Source organism: Macrobrachium rosenbergii, chromosome 53, assembly GCF_040412425.1.
Source record: "Macrobrachium rosenbergii isolate ZJJX-2024 chromosome 53, ASM4041242v1, whole genome shotgun sequence".
NCBI lineage: Eukaryota > Metazoa > Arthropoda > Malacostraca > Decapoda > Palaemonidae > Macrobrachium > Macrobrachium rosenbergii.
Window position 1 is genome coordinate 7391397 of NC_089793.1, and position 20764 is coordinate 7412160.

Below are 20764 nucleotides of genomic sequence, written 5' to 3' on the forward strand. Positions count from 1 at the left end.
TAATGTTCGTTTGTGTATGTGTATGTGTGTGTGTTTGAGAGAGAGAGAGAGAGAGAGAGAGGATATCTCCCATTTAAACCGTCCATTAGATATTTTCATATATTTGTGAAGGAAATACCAGTGTATCAACTAAGCCGAAATCCTGTTGTGTAGAAAAATAAATGCAACAACCTTCATAGGATTGTTTGCACGGCTGTTGTTAGGTGATCACAGCATCCTTTTAGGATGTTTGAATAAAAATATTATGTTTTCATGTTTTTATTTTTTTTTTTTACTTTATTTTTGGGAGTTGAACAATCCGGTGGTTATAGGATCTGCCAAAAAAAAAAAAAGAGATCCTTTGTATCTGGTCAAGGATGTATACTACAGCTTACTTTGTGGCCGGATCCGGTTGAACAAAGGATCCCACGTGACCGGATAGGGGCGAGCAAAGGATCCTACACGGCCGGATCTGGCAGGACTAAAAGATTCTCTGTATCCGGATCTGTGTAATCGAAGCCTCTCTTGCGGTTATTGGTTGCATTTGAACGAACAAGTGCACTTGTGGGGTTTGCTTTGAATGAACAAAGGATCCTTGGTAGGCGACTTTGGATGAACGAAGTATGTATCCTTAGTTGATACATTTGGGGATGAATGAAATATGTATCATTAGTGGATACATTGGGATGAACGAAATATGTAACCTTAATGGATACATTTGGGGATGAACGAAATATGTATCCTGAATGGATATATTGGGATGAACGAAATATGTATCTTTAATGGATACATTAGGATGAACAAAATCTGTATCCTTAATGGATACATTTGGGGATGAACGAAATATGTATCCTTAGTGGATACATTTGGGGATGAACGAAATATGTATCCTTAGGGGATACACATGGTGATGAAAGAAATATGTATCCTTAGTGGATACACATGGGGATGAATGAAATATATACCCTTAGTGAATAAATTTGGGGATGAATGAAATATGTATCCTTAGTGGATACATTGGGATGAACGAAATAGGCATCCTTGGTGAATACATTGGGATAAATGAAATATGTATCTTTAGTGAAATATGTATCCTTAATGGATACATTGGGATGAACAAAATAGGTATACGTAATGGATACATATGGATGAATAAAAAATATCCGTAGTGGATACATATGGATGATTGAAATATGTATCTTGAGTGGGTAAAAGGGATGAACGAAATGTTTCCTCAGTAGGTAAAAGGGATGAACGAAATATGTATCCTCAGTAGGTAAAAGGGATGAACGAAATATGTATCCTCAGTAGGTAAAAGGGATGAACGAAATATGTATCCTTAGTGGGTGACTTTAGTTAAGCGATTTATGTATCTTGTTAAATGAACCTGGATAAACGGGATACGTGTATCCCTAAGGGTGACCTTGGATAGAAGCAGTAAGTGATGATCTTGGAGAAAGGCAGTATGTGTCTCTTGTAAGCAAGCTTGGATAAAGGCAGTATGTATCCCTTGTGGGTGTAAGCTTGTAACAAAGATGCACGTATCCATAGTGGTGAGGCTTGTGAATTTTAAGCGTGGCGTTTGTGATGGTGTTAAATTACGTGGCCTGTAAGTAATCCCTCTTGTAAATGGAATGTAAATAGTCAGTATTTGCAAGTGTCCGAAAGTAATCAGTGTTTGCAAGGAACCTGCGGTTTATCATTATTTGCAAGTGTCTGGCAAGATGGTGACCATACGCATGTGAATAGTATGTAATGACTATTCGTAAGTTTCTTGTATATCCAGTGAGAGAAACATCAGTTTGTCAAAAAAGGACCGCTGGAATAGATACAGTGGCATTTGAGTGCCCCATTTCCATTATCCGTGATATATCATATTTCTCATATTTATAGTCGGGATTTAAACAATTTATTTTTCTTGTATACAGTATTTTGCTTATCACTTCGTTTCTTGATAAACTTTTGTTTCCTTTTGTTTGCTTATTTTCTTTCTTTAGTTGCGTGTTGGTTGGGGGTGGGGTTGTAAAGAAACAATTTTAAAAGAAAAGTCCACCCAGTGAAGGCCTTCCCTAGGTAATCCCCCCCCGGGGGGGGAGGAGGGTGAAATCAGTCTGTAGGTAAATTGGCAGTTATGATATCTCTCCCACATTCTTGCTTTTTAATGCGGTTTATTTCCATCTGGTGAGAAAATTGCTCTGAATAATCAGCAACACTTGCTGGACTCCAGATTCGTCTAGTTCGTGCTCAGCGCCTTCAGTCTTCAGAGCTGCTCCTCGTAGAGGCTCAAGGACAACTTCGTCCATTGTTGTTGTGTTTACAGTTATATTGGAGGCATCCGATGCATTTTATTAATGTTTTCTGCTTGGAGCCAGGTTCATGTTGCCCTCCTCCTCCTCCTCCTCCTCCTCCTCCTCCTCCTCCTCCTCCTCCTCCTCCTCCTCGTCTCCATCAGGATCATCATCATCATCATCTATACTCAGTCCCCTTAACATTTGTTGTGTAACGCCAGGGTAATGCAAACCAATCGGTATTCTGACCCAGGAGAAAAAAAAGCAGAGTACCTGTTAACACGTTCAGGTACGTTTGTGAAAGAAATTGTCATGTTTAATGGTAATTTTTTTTGTTTGTTGATTGAATACCCTTGCTTTGATGCTACTTGAAATATGACAACACACACACACAACACACACACACACACACACACACACACACACACACACACACACACACTGTCTTGCGCTCTTATGCCAGGCAGTCTTTGAGACGTAGTTTAATTAGGCGTAAAATAAAATACGTTACAAGCCACGTAAATACTTAAGTGTAGTTGAAACTCCTCAGTGATTCTCTCTCTCTCTCTCTCTCTCTCTCTCTCTCTCTCTCTCTCCTAGTGGACCCATGCACGCCATGTCAAGATTCTGCTACCCAACTGCCCTTCCAATTAGATAACTGACCATTGATATCACACCATACCAATAAGCTCTACTATAAACGTCAAAAACTATAAGGCCAGCAATGTCCTAAAATCCGAGTGACAGCATTGTTTCTCGCGATCGGCTTTTCAGCCGTTCACTGCGGAGCGGCATTGATTGGCCTGAATTATTTATCCCATCAGTATTAAGTTACACACTACAGCGTGGCCGGTTAGCGGTCGGGACAGATGGTGCGAGAGAGAGTTTTCTCTTTTGTGGGACGACGACGATGATGATGATGATGTGCTCTCTCATGTTGCTAGATATCTGGGACTCTTGTTGTTCTTTGTATAAACTGCAAGTTTGGTAGTTTTGTATTTTAATAAGGTTGTAGGGTGTTTGTTGTCTTTGAATTAGGTATCGTTTTATTTTAACGGGTTAGTGGTAAGTGTCCTTATTGGTGTAATTTTGCGTTGTTTTGTGCATCTACTTTGATCATTTGTACTTCGAAAAGCTGGGTAAATAGCCTCATATTTCATGCATCTACTTTGCTCATTTATATTCGCAAAAAGGGTAAATAATCTCTTATATTTTGTGCATCTACTCTGATCATTTGTATTCGCGAAGCTGAGTAAAGAACAACAAAATATTCAGCGTAATTACTACTATTAAACTGTTATCTCTTCTTTGAAAATGTAACCTAATTAAGCCTAAACTAATAAAAGATATCCGCAAAATTATGAGGATTCGTAGTTAATAGTCAAAGAAACGTGTGAGTTCCATCATTCATCTTAAAATCTTGTCAAATCTCGTGACACTGAACAGCACTCGTAAGAGTATTTCCGCAGGAATAATTGATGATTTTATTACCATAAACTGCCTATGACAGTAAGATGTATTAAAACATTTATTGCTGGTAAAAGGTAATTATGCACTGCACTGCCTTACTAAAAGTTTTTCAGTATATTGTGATTAGTATTTTTCCCCATTGATCATACGAAGCAAATTATACGAGAAAAGACTTAAAGTCTTTACCTTTCACCAAGTATAAACTACTTTCTCTTAAATGGGAGGAAAAGGTAAGAAAAAAATCATCATATGGGAGCGACGACGGAAAGGCCCTTTTAATTCTCCTCTTCACATCTTGAAATAAAAAATGTGGAGAATAATTATCTACAACGGAGGGACACGAAATCGATAGATGTTGGAAGTATCCTTCACCTTTCAGAGCCTCTATAATTGCCATCTTGAGCTCAAGAAAGTGGTGTGATGTATATATATATATATATATATATATATATATATATATATATATATATATATATATATATATATATATATATATATATATATATATATATATATATTATAAGTAGAAGACAGCTATTAGCTAAACACCACACAGAAAATGCACTTGCACATAGAAGATGTACATGCGTGTGTGATGTTTTCTTTCTAATGATAGTACTGACTGAAGTCCCTTTTCCCACGATCCTCCTCCACCATCATTATCACCACTATCCCTGTGACCCCCCTCACCCCGTCTCATCCCATCCCTTCCCATCCCCTCCCTCCCCTCTCCTTCCCTTCCCATCTTCCCATCTCGGTCGCATCATTCTTTTGGGTCTCAACGCAAATGGGAATGGTAATATCTGGTTTCTGTGTGTGTAGTGACCCCTTCGTCTTTGTTCCTTTCTTCTCTTTTTGCTTCTTCCTGTGTCCTTCCTTCATGTTTTCGTTTTTTCTTGCTTTTTGTTATGTGTCTGAGCTTTTATCTTGTTTCATCTTGTTTTTTTTGCTCTAGCTTTTGGTTGTATTCTGAGCTTTTCTTTCATCTCACCGCTTTCGTTTGTCATGTTTTGATATTTTGTGTAGACACCGGCTTTCTTTTTATAAATGTATCCCTAATTTTGTGTATTTCTTTCTTTGCGTGTTTTATCTCTCTCTCTCTCTCTCTCTCTCTCTCTCTCTCTGCGCTTGTCATACCGTCCTTACGTTTCGCCTCCTTTGGTGCTTCTGTATTTTCTGGCATCCGCTCTTTCATCTTCAGACATTTCCATTTTTTCTTCCTTTATTCTTTCTTATCTTAGTTCTCATCTTTCCTTTTTTATGTATTAGTAACAAAAGCTGAAGTGAAAGAAGGAGAATAACCACTGATGACTGGTTGATAAAGATCCAAGGAGATTTTATCTGTTACTGACTGACCTGACCTCTCTCTCTCTCTCTCCTCTCTCTCTCTCTCTCTCTCTCTCTCTCTCTCTCTCTCTCTCTCTCTCTCTCTCTTTAAAAATACCCCCAAGTTTCTGTCGTGATTACAAAGTTAAAAAAAAAAATACTTTCAGACTTCTTTCGCTGCTAGTATTGTTCAGTGCAGATTACGAATTGCTTGGTCATCCTGCGTTGTTCAAATGTGAATTTAATCTCTCTCTCTCTCTCTCTCTCTCTCTCTCTCTCTCTCTCTCTCTCTCTCTCTCCTCTTTCTGTCCATGTTTTGCTCTCTGTAAAAGCCATTTTTGGTGCGTTTTTATACATGCTACATAATAAGCGTATATGCATCTGAATGAACCTTTGTGTCATGTTATGTAGCCCGTATAAAGAATATTGTATGATTTTTAAGTACTTATGTATCATCACCTTAAAATTTTTAGATTTAAATTTTCGGGTCTTTAGGTTTTTTTTTTATTTTTCCCCATCTTTTAATTTAGGGGGTATATTGTTCTTGGTGATATTTTTGCATTTTTGTGATCGTTTTCATGCCTAGAATTTTGTTAGTTTTTATTTCATGCATTTAAGTAAATATCTTGGATTATAATCTTATTTGACATGTATTTCATTGATAGAACCAGTTCACGAGCCGCTTAAATTCGTGTAGGCCTAACGTACACATAAACCAAAGGTAACTCTAATGTGTTCTTTTCGAAATGGCCGTAATTATCACCGGACGGACGGAAGGAAGAGAGAGAGAGAGAGAGAGAGAGAGAGAGAGAGAACAATAGGTTCCTAAGGCCTAACTCGAAATGAAGCTATAGACCACCCCTTTTTTGGTAGTGGAAAGATTCTTGGAAATTCGTTTTTTTTTTTTTTTTTTTATACCTGTAGCCAGCCCGTCGGAAGGATTCATTATCGTGCACAGGCAACCTTGTTGTACCGGTGCGACTTATTTCTTAACGATAGTTTGCAAGAGAACGATAATGAAAGCATTCTGACTCTTGGTACTTTTTTCTAACTTTATACAGGTGGAATATTGTTTTATTGTAGCGTTATTATTACTTTCATCATTTGTTAGACTACTAGTTATACTATTACTAATACCACCGATAATAATAATAATAATAATAATAATAATTCAGCTAGCAGTTAGTATCCACTGTCTCTGTAACAATTAGTCTGTGAGTCGTGAACTCCATATTTAGAATTGCCTTCGCCTAGGGACGGTACGTGAAGTCCTCAACATCGGCGCTTGGCATCTTTGCCGTACATTGTATCACCCTAAATACTTTGACGATATAATAATAATAATAATAATAATAATAATAATAATACGCATGTGAAAGATACGATAATTTCCTGTTGGTAGTCTTCCAATATAGTAATAATTGCGTTTTGTATTCACAAATAATTGCCTGAATTATATCGAAATTTAACACCTTGGAATTTATACCATTTTTTTTTTCTTTAGAGAATATACAGATCATGATCGGGTACTTTTAAATCTCTGTATCCAATAACGAAGAATAAATAATAACACTTGTAAGAATGTACTGTATATATAAACTTAATGATATTTACCCCAGTGATTTGTACTGCCGTACGACGTTGCAATCTGCAGTGTCACCCCCAGTCGGTTATGTAAATTGTAAGAATCTGCCAGACTTGTCTATTGTGACTGATTTATAATTAGTTACTACTGATGTATTGGGCATGGGGGCGTCTGTCTGTCGTCTCACGCGCGCACACGCACGCAGACACACACACACATATTTACAGTATATATATATATGTATGTAGACAGTATATGTTATATAAATATATATACATATATGTGTATGTATATTTGTTTGATGTGAGTTCGACTCTGCCTACGTCAGTGTGTCCTCTTCAGCAAAGTCTTCCAGGGGTTTAATCTTCTTAGCGACGGTTGACATTGGTCGGAGGTGTCACTGACTGACCTTTTGCGTCATTTATGACATTTTCCAGTCGTCTACTTTAGAGTCACTATGGTGAACTCTAAGACTGAGAACGGATTCCTTTTCGTTTATTTTCGAAAACGAATTTTTTACTTTTTTTATTTTGTAATAAAATTCTCTCTCTCTCTCTCTCTCTCTCTCTCTCTCTCTCTCTCTCTCTCTCTCTCTCTCTCTCTCTCTCTCTCAATGAATAGGATATCGCCAGTGATACAAGGCACTAAACAGACTAGCTTTCTTGTTTAGTTTTTATATTATAAATAAATATCTGAAGATGTTTATTAAGACTTGCACTGGACACTAAATATTTAAATACGGCCCTCGTTCAGTTTTGGCTCATCTCTTTACATTAACATCATCCTCATTTATCCCTCTTCGGGTCTGTGTGTGTGTGTGTGTGTGTGTGTGTGTGTGTGTGTGTGTGTGTGTGTGTGTGTGTGTGTGTGTGTGTGTGTGTGTGCAGCCGAGGAAGAGAAGCAGCAGCAGGAGACGGAGTTTTAATGTAAGCATAATCTCGAACATCCCGTTGTCCTTGGCGTTCGGATCCCAGACAGTTCCTCCTCCTCCTCCTCCTCCTCCTCCTCCTCCTCCTCCTCCTCCTCCTCCTCCTCCTCCTCCTCCTCCTCCGAGTAGTGTTACTGTTGTTACATGACGTGGGCCTCTTTTGTTACCGGGATTGCCATTATGTGACGCTCCCCTTTTGTATGTTCCTTTTACTGTACCTCCGTTCATATTCTCTTTCTTCCATCACACTTTCCCTCGACCCTCTCCTCACAATTGATTCAGTGCAACAGCGAGGTTGTCCTCTTATTACACCTTTCAAACCTTTCTTTTCTGTGAATTTCTGTTTCAGCGTTGAATGACCTCACAGGTCTCGGTCCTTGGCCTTTGGCCTAAATTCTATATTGTATTCTAGTCCCCTTTGCATGTAGTTCTTCGTCAAACGTTGGTGGTGCTGGTAATGTTACTCATGGGATGTTATTTCTATTGAGGGGCCTCAGTATGGGAAGGCAGCTTTGATCGTTTTTCGGTTTTGGAACTGCGGTTAATAATTGGGCTACTGAAAATTTGGTTCTCAAAATAGAAACGGTGTTGATAAGTGCAAGGTGTGTTTTGTAGAAATTGAAGTCTCTTTTACTACTTAAACCCGCGAATTTCTCTCTCTCTCTCTCTCTCTCTCTCTCTCTCTCTCTCTCTCTCTCTCTCTCTCTCTCTCTCTCTGTTCTCAAATTAGCAACAGTAGTGATAACTGCAAGGTGTGTTATGTAGAAATTGCAGCCTCTCTAATTACTAAAACCCCACGAAAACTCACTCTCTCTCTCTCTCTCTCTCTCTCTCTCTCTCTCTCTCTCTCTCTCTCTCTCTCTCTCTCTCAAGGAGGGAACAGTTTGAGTACATTTCTACAAATCCACTCGGCCCCTATTGCCTAAGACATTTAATCATGTAATTGACGGCAAGGCAGTTGTTCTAGGTCGACGAAAGGGATTCTGCACACATATATATAATATAATTTAAAGAATGGCATATGCCTCGACGAGGTAACACTTCACCTTCGCTGGTGGGAAACCATTCATGGGCTTGTCGAGATCTCACATACACCACCAGCCTTTATTAAAAGGTTACCTACAGACCTTTCACCTGTAATTGAAAATGTTTCGGCTTATGAAACCACTTAAATATCAGTCTTGCTGGGTAAAATATTGCCTGCTCGTGCATCCTTCAAAAAAAAAAAAAAAAAAAAAAGATAAAAGTGTTTCTTAAGTGTCTTTGGCAGAGTTTTCAGGTCAGTGTTTTGTACATTTCGGGAGAATCCGACGTCTTAATATTCCCTCGAAACCGGTTTCGAGAGGGACGCATTACTTCTGTGAGGTTCGAAGAATACATAACGGGGAGTTACCTTCAGTTGGAAGCCAGTCTCTCTCTCTCTCTCTCTCTCTCTCTCTCTCTCTCTCTCTCTCTCTCTCTCTCTCTCTCTCTCTCTCTCACACACACACAAAGGCAAAAGAAAGGAACCATAGAAAATATGTTTTTTTGAACCTGCGACTTTAATTTTTTTCAGTTTGAATCCTCTCACATATTTCAAAGGGTTTCATTCGTAACTTTCACGTTTTCTTGTAGCTTTTTTATAATCATTTGTATTAGCTACGCTTTTTTTTTTAATTCCTGTTTGTCGTCGTTATCCTCTCCCATAGCTCCAATGATCCCTGCATCACTTTTACTTCACCTGGTTGCTTGTGCTTGTCAAATCAGTCATGATTTTGTCACTTTTTAACCGTTGTTGTTTATGTCGGTAGCGTTGATGCAATCATGTCTGCTCTCTCCCATAATATGGTTATTGGATGTTTTTATCCATTACCGTTATCTTCTTGTTTTGCTGCTGCTGTTGCAGTTGTTGGCGATGTTATCATCCGTGATGATGATAATAATGGTACTACTGTTACACAGTTGTTCCGGTTTCAGTTGGTGTTGGTTGCCTGCTGCTGTGATGAACGCCCACTTTTATTCTTGTGTTTGCTTTCCGGCTCCCGATTGGCTCCGTGCTTTGCACTGCAGGTCGCCCCTCACATGCGCGTGCTTGTATTGCTTGTTTTTTGGTGAAACTCTTGTGGATGTTCATCTTGACTTGTAGACATTTTTTTCTGGGCGGGTGGCAAGTTAGTGTAAGTTTCTTATTTATTTTGGTGTTGATTTGTAACCCATTTGGTAAGTTTTTATTTTTGCTTGTTGTAAGCCTCTTTTGGATTTTGGCATGTACTTGTAATCCTTATGTCCATTTTTGTCTCCCTGTAAGTCTCTCTATGTATGTTTTGATGTTTACTTGTAACTGTCTTGTCCACGTCGTGTCTCCTTTTAAGGGTTGTGCATTTGATGTTTATTTGTAATTCTATTGGCACTTGTATGTTTTGATATCTACTTGTAACCGTCTGGTCCATTATAGGGAGTCTGATTTGAGTCACTTGTTTATTTTGATGTTTACGTGTGACCATGTGTGGTTTAGTATCTGGGACATCTTTTCTCTTGACATTACTCTTGACATAGCCATATCATAACTCTTGATGTATATCTATGGCGGAATATTAAGAAACTCTTATTTACACGTCTAGACAGTAACACATGTACTTATTTACATACGCGCTGTATAATATGATGGCAATTCGGACATTATTATTATGCTACTTGCCATTTCTTGTGAATTTTTTATCAACTTAAATCATACGCTTTTTTCAATTGCCGTTGTATGTTAACTTGGAATATCCATCAGAAATGTGCCTTTGTAGCAGTGGTAAAGGCCTAAGGCCGTCAAATTCCATCCATGGCTAACAACTGGCAGTGATTAAAAGTTCACTTTTGATTTTTTTAAGTATCTGTGATCTTTATATTACAAAATAATTGTTTTGGGAAGTTTCATGTTCAGAAAAGCTACAGTAGTTAGTAAGTAATGAAGTAACTTTTTAGTGTTTTAGTATTATATATATATATATATATATATATATATATATATATATATATATATATATATATATATATATATATATATATATATGTATGTGTGTATTATATATATGTAATATATATGTATATTATATATATAGTATATGTGTGTGTGTATTCATGTGGAACAGGAATTATATTGTTGTTTATTATTAGTAGTGTTGATGGTTGATGGGTACCAGAGAAAAAAAGCTTGTCTTGATTTTCTTTACAAAACGCATTTCGACATAAGCTCGAGAATTTCTGTGTTAATGTTCTATTGAAAGGTGACTGGTCAGGCTGACATAGAAGTTCACCTTGTTTATATTTACTTTATTTACTTGCTTACTTGTTTACTCTTCAGGTCTATTTATTTAGTGTGACAAGTTATGTCGTGAGATGGATATCACAACAAAGAGTTTTCTCACCTGCTTCGGTTAAACTGGGTATGCGTGGGTGGTATTTACCCTGGGGCTTGCTTGTGTGGAAAAGGGCGGTGCTGCCTGGTGGAATTGGGCGTTTGTGGGTAAAATTGGGCGGACGCCGTTGGGCTGTTGTGTGCCGAAGCTGTTAGACGTTCGCCCCGTACAGACAAAGCTTATAATAGTTAGGTAATATGATAACATGGCAGCCCTTGTATGGCTTCGTTTCTCTCTCTCTCTCTCTCTCTCTCTCTCTCTCTCTCTCTCTCTCTCTCTCTCTCTCTCTCTCATTCACGCCGTGTCCGTCGTCGACAGAAATAAAATAAGACATTTGTGTATTTTTAACTCTTGCGGAAGTTACAGGTCATTGATTGGCTTCGGTTATTTCATGTTAACGATGTCCCATTGTCATTGGTATGCCCTTTTTTTATTATAGTTATTGAATTTCAACGCGTCAGTGGTTATTGATTATCTCCGTATCACATTTTGTATGTTTATTGATTTTCATCATATCTCTAGTGAATGTCTTCAACTTTTCAAAATGTTAATGTTCGCTTTATTTTTTTTTTTTTTTTTTTACTGTTGTATCGAATGTCATGTTGCAAGCTTTTATGATGTTACTGTGATGCACGTCTTTGCTGAAAGGCTATCGCGCGTGCGCGCGCACACAAACACACACATAATGAAGAATAAGAAAGTTTTTCACAAATTTGACGTTTCTTCCCATTACAGGAGCTTGTGGGAAGTTTGGCAGGATTCTAAAAAAAAGATAAAAAAATATTGTGTAATTTGAATCTTGTCAGTTTTCAGTGGTGTTTTTATGCTACGTTTTCGTAATTTATTTTGAAATATATTTTTATTACATTGTATTTCAATCTTTCATTGTCATTGTTGGGTTATACTTGTACCTCTGGTGAATTATTTGTTTAATATGATTAAAGAATCATATTGTTACGTTATAGTGTTCCTGTTACCTATGATGATTTATTTATTTTTTATTAAAGAAACTTACTTTTACTTTATAGTGTCCCCGAAACCTCTGGTGAATTATGTGTTAATACGATTAAAGAATCATATCGTTACGTTATAGTGTTCATGTTACCTCGGGTGAATTATTTTTTCATTATGATTGTAGAATCATATCGTTACGTTATAGTGTCCCCGAAAACTCCGGTGAATTACGTATTAATACGATAAAAGAATCATATCGTTACGTTATGGTGTTCCTGTTACCTCGGGTGAATGATTTTTTCATCATGATTATAGAATCATACCGTTACGTCATTGTGTTGCTGTTGCAAAGTTGGCATCTTCCAACACTGGCCCTCTGGTTACTGGTAAGCTTTTTCATGTTAATAGTTTTTTCTTCTGCCACCAAATCTGGGGGACTTGTAAAGATTTTTCCTTCCTGTTACTGTTATGTAGTTTTGAGGTTCTTATCGGCTGTTTGTGTCTGTCTTTGTATGTTGGTCGTGATTGTGAGTGTGTATCTAAAAATCTCTCTCTCTCTCTCTCTCTCTCTCTCTCTCTCTCTCTCTCTCTCTCTCTCTCTCTCTCTCTCTCTCTCTCTCAGAATAAGTTACAAGCTATGTAAATTAGTTTGGTTCACACTCCATAGCAATAACCTCTCTCTCTCTCTCTCTCTCTCTCTCTCTCTCTCTCTCTCTCTCTCTCTCTCTCTCTCTCTCTCTCTCTCTCTCTCTCTCTCTCCTTCGATAAAGGAGATGGAGTTTTGTGAATTATAAATATCAGTTACAGCAAAATGGACCTTGCTCCATCAAAATCAGGTGATTCTAGGTCCCTGAGTCGTCGGGCAGGTGTGTTTATATTTACTTAGGCGCACACTTCACCTTTTAAGAGTATATAAACCAGGTAAACTACTGTTGGGGTATGAGGGGTAATAAATTAATAAATGAGTTAAGAATCAAGATCTGTAGAAACAGCTGTTTTTTTTTTAAGAGATAGTGATGTTTAGGGAGTGAAGGTAAAAGTGTTCAGTAGTTGAAAGGTTGAAGGAGAGGTCTCGGATGTTTGTGTAATGAATAATGATTAAAGACTAGGTCTTACCATAAAAATATTCTCAAGGGTAAAGCCAGTGCTGCTGGCTATGCGAATACCCAGGCTAGCTAAATATTATCTATTCGTGAACTTGATGACGTTTTTTATAATCCACTAAAGAACAAAGTGGGATTTAAGTATCGGGAAAGAAAAGGGTTTGATGATTATTTGTGGAAGTCAAAGAGGGCATTTGGGCGTCATGTACCCCGAATGATATAACAGGAAAATAAGCACAGCGAGGGGACAGTGTATCATATTACCTCCACGGAAGGCGCTGCACGGTCCTACGTTTTAAGTAATTTCTTCGACCTGATCTTCGCTTGTTGTCAGAATTTGACCTGATCTTCCCTTTCGTGTCTTCCCACTTCTTTACCCATTTCGTGGGCCTTTGTTTGTCGTATAGGGAGCGCAAAGGCCCTCTCGAAATCTCGTTAAGTACTGTACGGTAAAATCGGATTACTTTGACAGTCGTGAAAGAATATTTTAGAATGCTGAGACCCTGTGATTTCTGTTCTGCAATGAAGATTAAGGTTCTGGGTCATAAGAACGACTGATATTTTCCTAATGGTGAGAGAGAGAGAGAGAGAGAGAGAGAGAGAGGATTGTCTGATGAATGGTTTCATTCCGCTAGGGTAAGGAATTACCTCTGCGGAGTGCTGATTATTCACGTTCTCTCTCTCTCTCTCTCTCTCTCTCTCTCTCTCTCTCTCTCTCTCTCTCTCTCTCTCTCTCTCTGTCTGCAGTCGACTAATCACAACTGGGTAAATGAATTGTCCCTTAGGTTATCAGAGGCATACTTGATTTCATTCAGAACAACTGCACAGTAGGCCTATTCCTCGCTCGCCCTGGGGTCGAACACAGGCGGTCCACTTAGCTGTAAAATGCAGATATTTAAACCGGGGTGCTTGTTACAGAGGATATATTTCATCATATTAAAATAGAGGTTTTATACAGTATGTTGCAGAGGTTTTTAGACTGCAGCGTTAAGGCAGTAAGACTGGGTTCAATGTCTGTAAGAGAAAAGCCGAGAAAAATCCAGAAAACTCACCAGACCAGAAAGGAGTGAATACGGACCATTGTAAAATCCTACGACATTGAAGTATCAGTCAATGACGGCTGCAAATCCGAGTATTAGAAGAGCATGAGATGCGTTCTCCATTCGCTCAGTGGTAATGGAACGGTAATGAATCCATACATATTATATCCGTTTCGCTTTCCTTGAAAAAAAAAAAACACAAACACGAAGGCGTATCCTGTTGCCTCGGTTTTAGCCGTATCCCTTTGCTTCTTGGGAAGGGAGGGGGCGGTTGCAGATCTTGCTCCTGGTGTGGGATTGTCGCTTGCAGTGGACTCTTGGGGTTTGGGTGACAAGTCCGACCTACTGCCGGCAAAAAGGAGGTCCAGACAACAGCTGGTTCCTCCACCACACCCATCTGTCTACATCAGTGGTTCTCAACCTTTTTATTACCACGCCCCCTCTAAGAGCTGGTCCTTTCCACGCCCCCTTGCATCTATGAGTAAAATTCCCTCCCAGATTTAATGGAAAATTAGAAAGAGAATAAGTTTCGAGGGACAGGGAGGGAGGTAAATAATGACAAAATAATGGTAAGTCTAGCGAGTCTTTTTAGAGTGGTAGACTATAGGAAACTAACGTTATAAGGCAATACGGATGCATATTTTTAATAAAATGAATATTAGTTCCTCACTCTTGTTAAGAAAAATAACGAATTTAATTCTAGAATTTTTAAATTTTCCTAGGGCCTCGCGCCTCCCCTGGAAACTGCTGATGCCCCCCTAGGGGGGCGCGCCCCCCAGGTTGAGAACCACTGGTCTACATCATCCGGTGGTACCGTCTGCCGAAGTCTGAGGGTACCACGGTTAACCGGGTTTCGGCCGAGAAATTATGTACAGTTTACGATGGCGGATTATGAAGATAATAAGTTTAACAAACATACGTACGTACGTACGTACATATAAAGGCTCTTATTTTTTATAAAGACTGTAATTGGTTAATGTCACGTCCAGGAAGAAATGCATTAGCCACTGAACAAATGCCGAATCTACTACACAGGAAGGGCCTTCGCGGTCCCACATCCCCGCAGGGTGGAATCGTTTGTCGGTCACTCTGTCATCATGTATGTATGTATGAGTGTGTATGTGTATGTGTGTGTGTGTGTGTGTGTGTGACTTTGTGCGCGCGTGTTAGTCGGCTTTAGTCCCGTGTAAGTCAGCAACATTTCCACCCTACATTTGGAGGTTTCCTTACTTCCTTATTGGTAAATTGTTACTTTTTTTTATGTAGAACTTATTTTAGTTGTTTCTTTCCGTGTCAAGGCTGAGGTCAGTTTATATATATATATATATATATATATATATATATATACTGTATATATATAATGCATCAGTAACTTATCGGGGAGCAAAATGTGCAATAAAGTATAATGTTAGTATATTACTACGAAGAAGGGAAAGCCAGCAATGCAGAATAGGAAATTACACCGCTGATTTGGTTTTACGAGAATACAACCAGCTAAAGCAAAATGGTTTGATAGCCAACCTTTTTATTTTTAAATGCCTACAACTACAATTTTATTGTCTATGGTATTCTATAATTTGTTTTATAGGTTCCAACTTCTTTTATGACTTGTGTGGCTGGGTTGGCAGTTGTCATTCATGTCTTTCAATTGAAATACCTGGGTTCGATCCTGATGTGAGTCAGAAATTTATATACATATATATATTATATATATATATATATATATATATATATATATATATATATATATATATATATATATATATATATATATATATATATATATATATATATATATATATATATATATTGGGCAGTCTACGATATTGAAACGTTATTTATTTTGTTAATTATATTTCATAATAATAACACTCTTTCATATTCTGTTGCGGGAGACGCAGTTTTGCTCTTGACCCAGAAAAGCGGTGGACAATCATTCACAAATTGCAAAAATTTATGAAGCATCTGGTTAATTGAATTCCTGTGTTCTGAATTCGAACAGAGGCGAGTTAAAGTCATTTGCAAGTCGAACATGTCATGCCAGCCACGTGATTGAATTCTTGTTGCGCTCTCTCTCTCTCTCTCTCTCTCTCTCTCTCTCTCTCTCTCTCTCTCTCTCTCTCTCTCTCTCTCTCTCTCTCTCTCATACAGATTTTGTTTGACTTTTTAACATGATTACAACCTCTCTCTCTCTCTCTCTCTCTCTCTCTCTCTCTCTCTCTCTCTCTCTCTCTCTCTCTCTCTCTCTCACACACACACACACTTTGTTTGATTTTTTATAACCTGAATACAACGCCTGCGTGGTTGTTGGTGTTTTGTGTAAGTTTCAGGTGTATGTGTGTGCACACAAGCAAAAGTATATTTATACTTTTCTTCATAACAAATTTAACGCGACATCAGTTATAAGTATTAGAGACAATGTATCAAGCAGTCTTCGGAGAAATAAGGTCGTCCCCACGGGAAGTAAAGTGAAAGGAAAAGATTTTGACATCACTCGGGTGTTCTAGATTAAGTTTGTATATAATGAGTTCACCGAGTCATGAGGTTCTTTCCTCACGTCTTCTGCATCCCGATGACAGCTGGGAGAGACGCTCTCTCTCTCTCTCTCTCACACACACACACACACACACACACACACACACACACACACACACACACACACACACAAATTTCCACAGTTTTCGTTCTCTCTCTAAGCGTCTCTCTCTCTCTCTCTCTCTCACACACACACTCAAATTTCCACAGTTTTCGTTCTCTCTCTCTCTCTCTCTCTCTCTCTCTCTCTCTCTCTCTCTCTCTCTCACACACATATGTCCACAGTTCTGTGTGTTTCTGTGTGCGTGCGTGTGCGCATAACATCAGGTTAACTCAGATCTATATAGGTAGAACCAAGGTTAGGTGATGGTGAGGAGTGAATGTTGCTATTCCGACAGTTGTGTGTTCAGATGTTTCGGTCGACGAATTTCTAATAGTTCGGTTGTCTTGTGAGAATTATAAGCAAAGATCACTTTCGAATATGCTTTTGAATATTAATTTAAATGCCTTTTCTGCTGCACCGTTTGGGCTTTGACATGAATTTCACGTGCATTCATACAGAATATAATTTTTTGATCGTGTGAATTTCATACAGAAGTTACCATACTTAGACGCTGTTCAGGGCCACACTTTTCCTCCAAACCGACGGTATAGATTCTATATTCTGTATATCTCCATTATTTTGTATAGAAAAAATAAAATTATAATTCCTTCGGTCATCGTTGCATAGATAAGATGATAAAATCATATTTTGTTTGGCGCAGAGTGCATTTGTTAAGTCCAACAAAGTTTATCAACGATACCACAACACTTCAGGCCACGATTCATGTCAGATATTGCTTGCACGCGCGTGCGACTCGACTCGCTGCTATTGCTGTTGTTGCTCCTTTAAAAGAGCCAGTTGCTCCCTTTGGATGGAGGAGCAGAAAGGCATACGTGCTCTATCGATGGTCGAATCTTCTTGCTCTATTTTTAGGGATTTTGTCGTCCTCACGCCCGTAAAGGGAAGCCTCAGAGCCCCGGGTAAGCGACGCGTTGTCGCTGCTGGCTGCTGGCGTGTCGTTTTCGCCCCGTCTTTCCGCTGTAATGCCTTATAAGGGAGGGCTGCTCACTGAATCTTCGTTCGGTTACACGTATATGGACGGTAGATCTAATTTATCCAGCATCATTAGCGATTGGGAACAGGTCGTGCATTTCCTTTCATTTTATGTGACGATAATTGAATTGACGTTGATGATAACGATGTATGTTGTGATGCTAGTTTGTATTCTTACACTAGATACTGAAAGGTAAATTATATATATATATATATATATATATATATATATATATATATATATATATATATATAATAAGAGGCAGCTGGTTCCATGCCCTTCTCACTTCTTGACATAATGAGCATCAATGAAGTGGTCCCACATCGCTTTTCCCTCACCGGGTTTTCGAACCCGGGTTCTTATACTAGCGAGACAAGAAATGTCTGTAATCAGCGCTTGATCTTTCCGTTTGAGCTGGTCTTCCATATTTCTGCCATGACTTGCAAAGTTATTACAAAATTAATAGTAAAATATTCCTTTTTATTACACACACACACACACACACACACACACACACACACCTTGGGTTCATTCTAGCTGATTAACAGTATCTGACTAATCTCGTGGATCACTGAAGGGAACTGTAAAGAAATATATTCCCTAAATTCTCTCTCTCTCTCTCTCTCTCTCTCTCTCTCTCTCTCTCTCTCTCTCTCTCTCTCTCTCTCTCTCTCTCGTTAGTTGCGCACTTTTCCCAGTGTTTTAGGGTAACGTAAATGTCCTGTGTAATCGTGTCTCAACCCATTATGTTTCAACTAAGAAAATTGTTGATTATGAAGATAACATCTGCTGAATTTATCAGTGACAGTAATGGTAAAACAGGGATGCCAAGAATAATGGTTGTGTATTTACGAAAAATAATCGTAAGTGTATAATAACTCAAGTGACAGTGCGTGGTTTTTGTATTTACATAGGATTTACAACCTTCAGTAATTTTAGAACCATTCCTGGATATTTTCCAAAGGTGTTATCAAGGGCAGTCATTGCAGTTTGAATTATAGCTTGTGTGGCAAAGATAGCATAAAGTGATTTTGTAGCTATATATTTATTAACAGAATAACTAACCGCTCATGCAAATACATTTGGAACTCGTATGTATTTCAAGAAGGTAATTAGTTTGCACAGCTGTGTATTAAAATAATTATAGAGTTGTGTAATTCAGAGGTAATCATTCTGTTACAGGTGACACAATAAATCAAGAGAAATCATTCAGTGTACTGTATAAAAAAAGTGTAGGCTTTCTGTGTAACCACAATCAATTATGGTTACTATGAAACTTCTTCCTTTCTGCAAGTCAAGATGCAACAGCATCAATAACTACAACTACAACAACAAAAACAACACCCAAAAGTTACCAGTGGGTCAGAGAGCATGATGACTGTTGCCCTCTTTAGCTCAAGGAGTGAAAGTGGTCCGGGTTGTCCATAAGGGCACCCTGGTGTTGGAGTGGCCTCAACAGACCATATTATGACCAGAGCCAGTTCCTCCTCCTTCTCCTCCTCCCCTCCCCCTCCTCCTCCTCCTCCCTCTTTCTCTTATAGTTGGCTGGTCACCTTTTTCTCTCCTCATCTCTTTCTCTCTTTTTTTTTCGTTCTTTTCTGGAGTTGAGTCACTGACGAATATTTTGGAGGTGAATCATCGAGAATGTTGCTGCTCAGTTTGGGACGTCCTGTAGCTACCTGCCATCCTACTTAGGAGTCTCTCTCTCTCTCTCTCTCTCTCTCTCTCTCTCTCTCTCTCTCTCTCTCTCTCTCTCTCCTCTCTCTCTCTCTCTCTAGGAATGGGACTCGTGTACTTACACAAAAAACACACGCTATCTTTTTTCCCTCTGTCACATTTTATAGAACAATTTATATATATAATATGGCTTTGATATTTCTGTTACTGTTTTAACAGTATGTTGTTGTTGGGTTGGTCCATATTAATAGATTGCATGTATGGATGCCTGGTGGTTAATGTTTATGCAGTGAAAACTACCTGTATATATGTAGAGATATTTTATGTTGTCATTAAGTGATTGCACAGGACAGATATATCATCATAGCCATCTTTGAATGCACAGGACAGATATATCATCATAGCCATCTTTGAAATGAAAGCCGAGATTAGGACCTGTGTATAAGAGGGCTGGTAGCCTCTTGGAAGTGCATTTCATATTATTGTTTGTCTGAAGAAGGAATCTTAATGAAAATATAACATAAAAAATTTTGGGTAGAAGGAATAAATAGTAGTCAGTAGAGTTAACTGTAGTAACAGGTGTCAAGAAATGACCTGGATTTTACAGATAGCTTGGTCTTTTTATATTCTCTGCCTAGGTTTCAGTTAATTAGTTAAGAGTTTGAAGATACATGCATGAGTAGTGATGTAATTTTTCTTAATGGAACTGATAAAACTTAGTAAAGACAAAGGCTGAGTTAATGCAACTGTTTCTTTCTCTGGAACATAAGTTTTCTTTCAAGATAAGTTAGATAGGCATAAGAATGGGAATGTTTGTATTTATAGATTAGCAGACTGGTGTATTCTCTTACATACTGCAATTAATATACTTGTATTATTCATTTATAAATTTGTGTCAGCTGATGTTTTACTCTACGTGTTGTAGAAAAGCAGAGCCAACTTCAAAATTTGTCACCAATATATAAATATATAGTAGTGCTTACATACATTGCATGCAGTGGTCAGGCCCAGTAAATAATGTAACATTTCTCTTTCAGGTACAATACCACGCTGATTTCGAGAAGAACAAGGCGAAATTTACCCAAGTGGCAGACGACCCTGAAACTCAACGGCTGAAAAAGAATACTCAGATTATCAGGTAACTGAAAAAAGTAACATTGTCCCCGTAGGGGGATAGTGCCATCAGTGCACCCCAGGCAGTGCACTGTAGGCAGTAATTATGGTTCTTTGCAGCGTGCCTTCAGCCCCTACCTGCAACCCCTTTCATTTCTTTTATTATACCTCCTTTCATATTCTCTTTTTTCCACCTTACTTTCCACTCTCTCCTAACAGTTGATTCATAGTGCATCTGCAAGATTTTCCTTCTGCTACACCTTTCAAACCTTTTACTGTCAAT

General features: G+C 38.4%; 1 protein-coding gene across 2 annotated transcripts in view; it reads left to right on the forward strand.

Annotated features, from left to right (window-relative positions):
* The window catches only part of Lasp (LIM and SH3 domain protein Lasp), a 90504-nt gene that overhangs the window by 54004 nt on the left and 15736 nt on the right, over window positions 1-20764 (forward strand). For both annotated transcript variants that reach the window (XM_067096592.1, XM_067096593.1), the window contains exon 4: window positions 20406-20506. In XM_067096592.1, the coding sequence (XP_066952693.1) occupies window positions 20406-20506 (101 nt within the window). The remainder of the gene's footprint in view (window positions 1-20405; window positions 20507-20764) is intronic.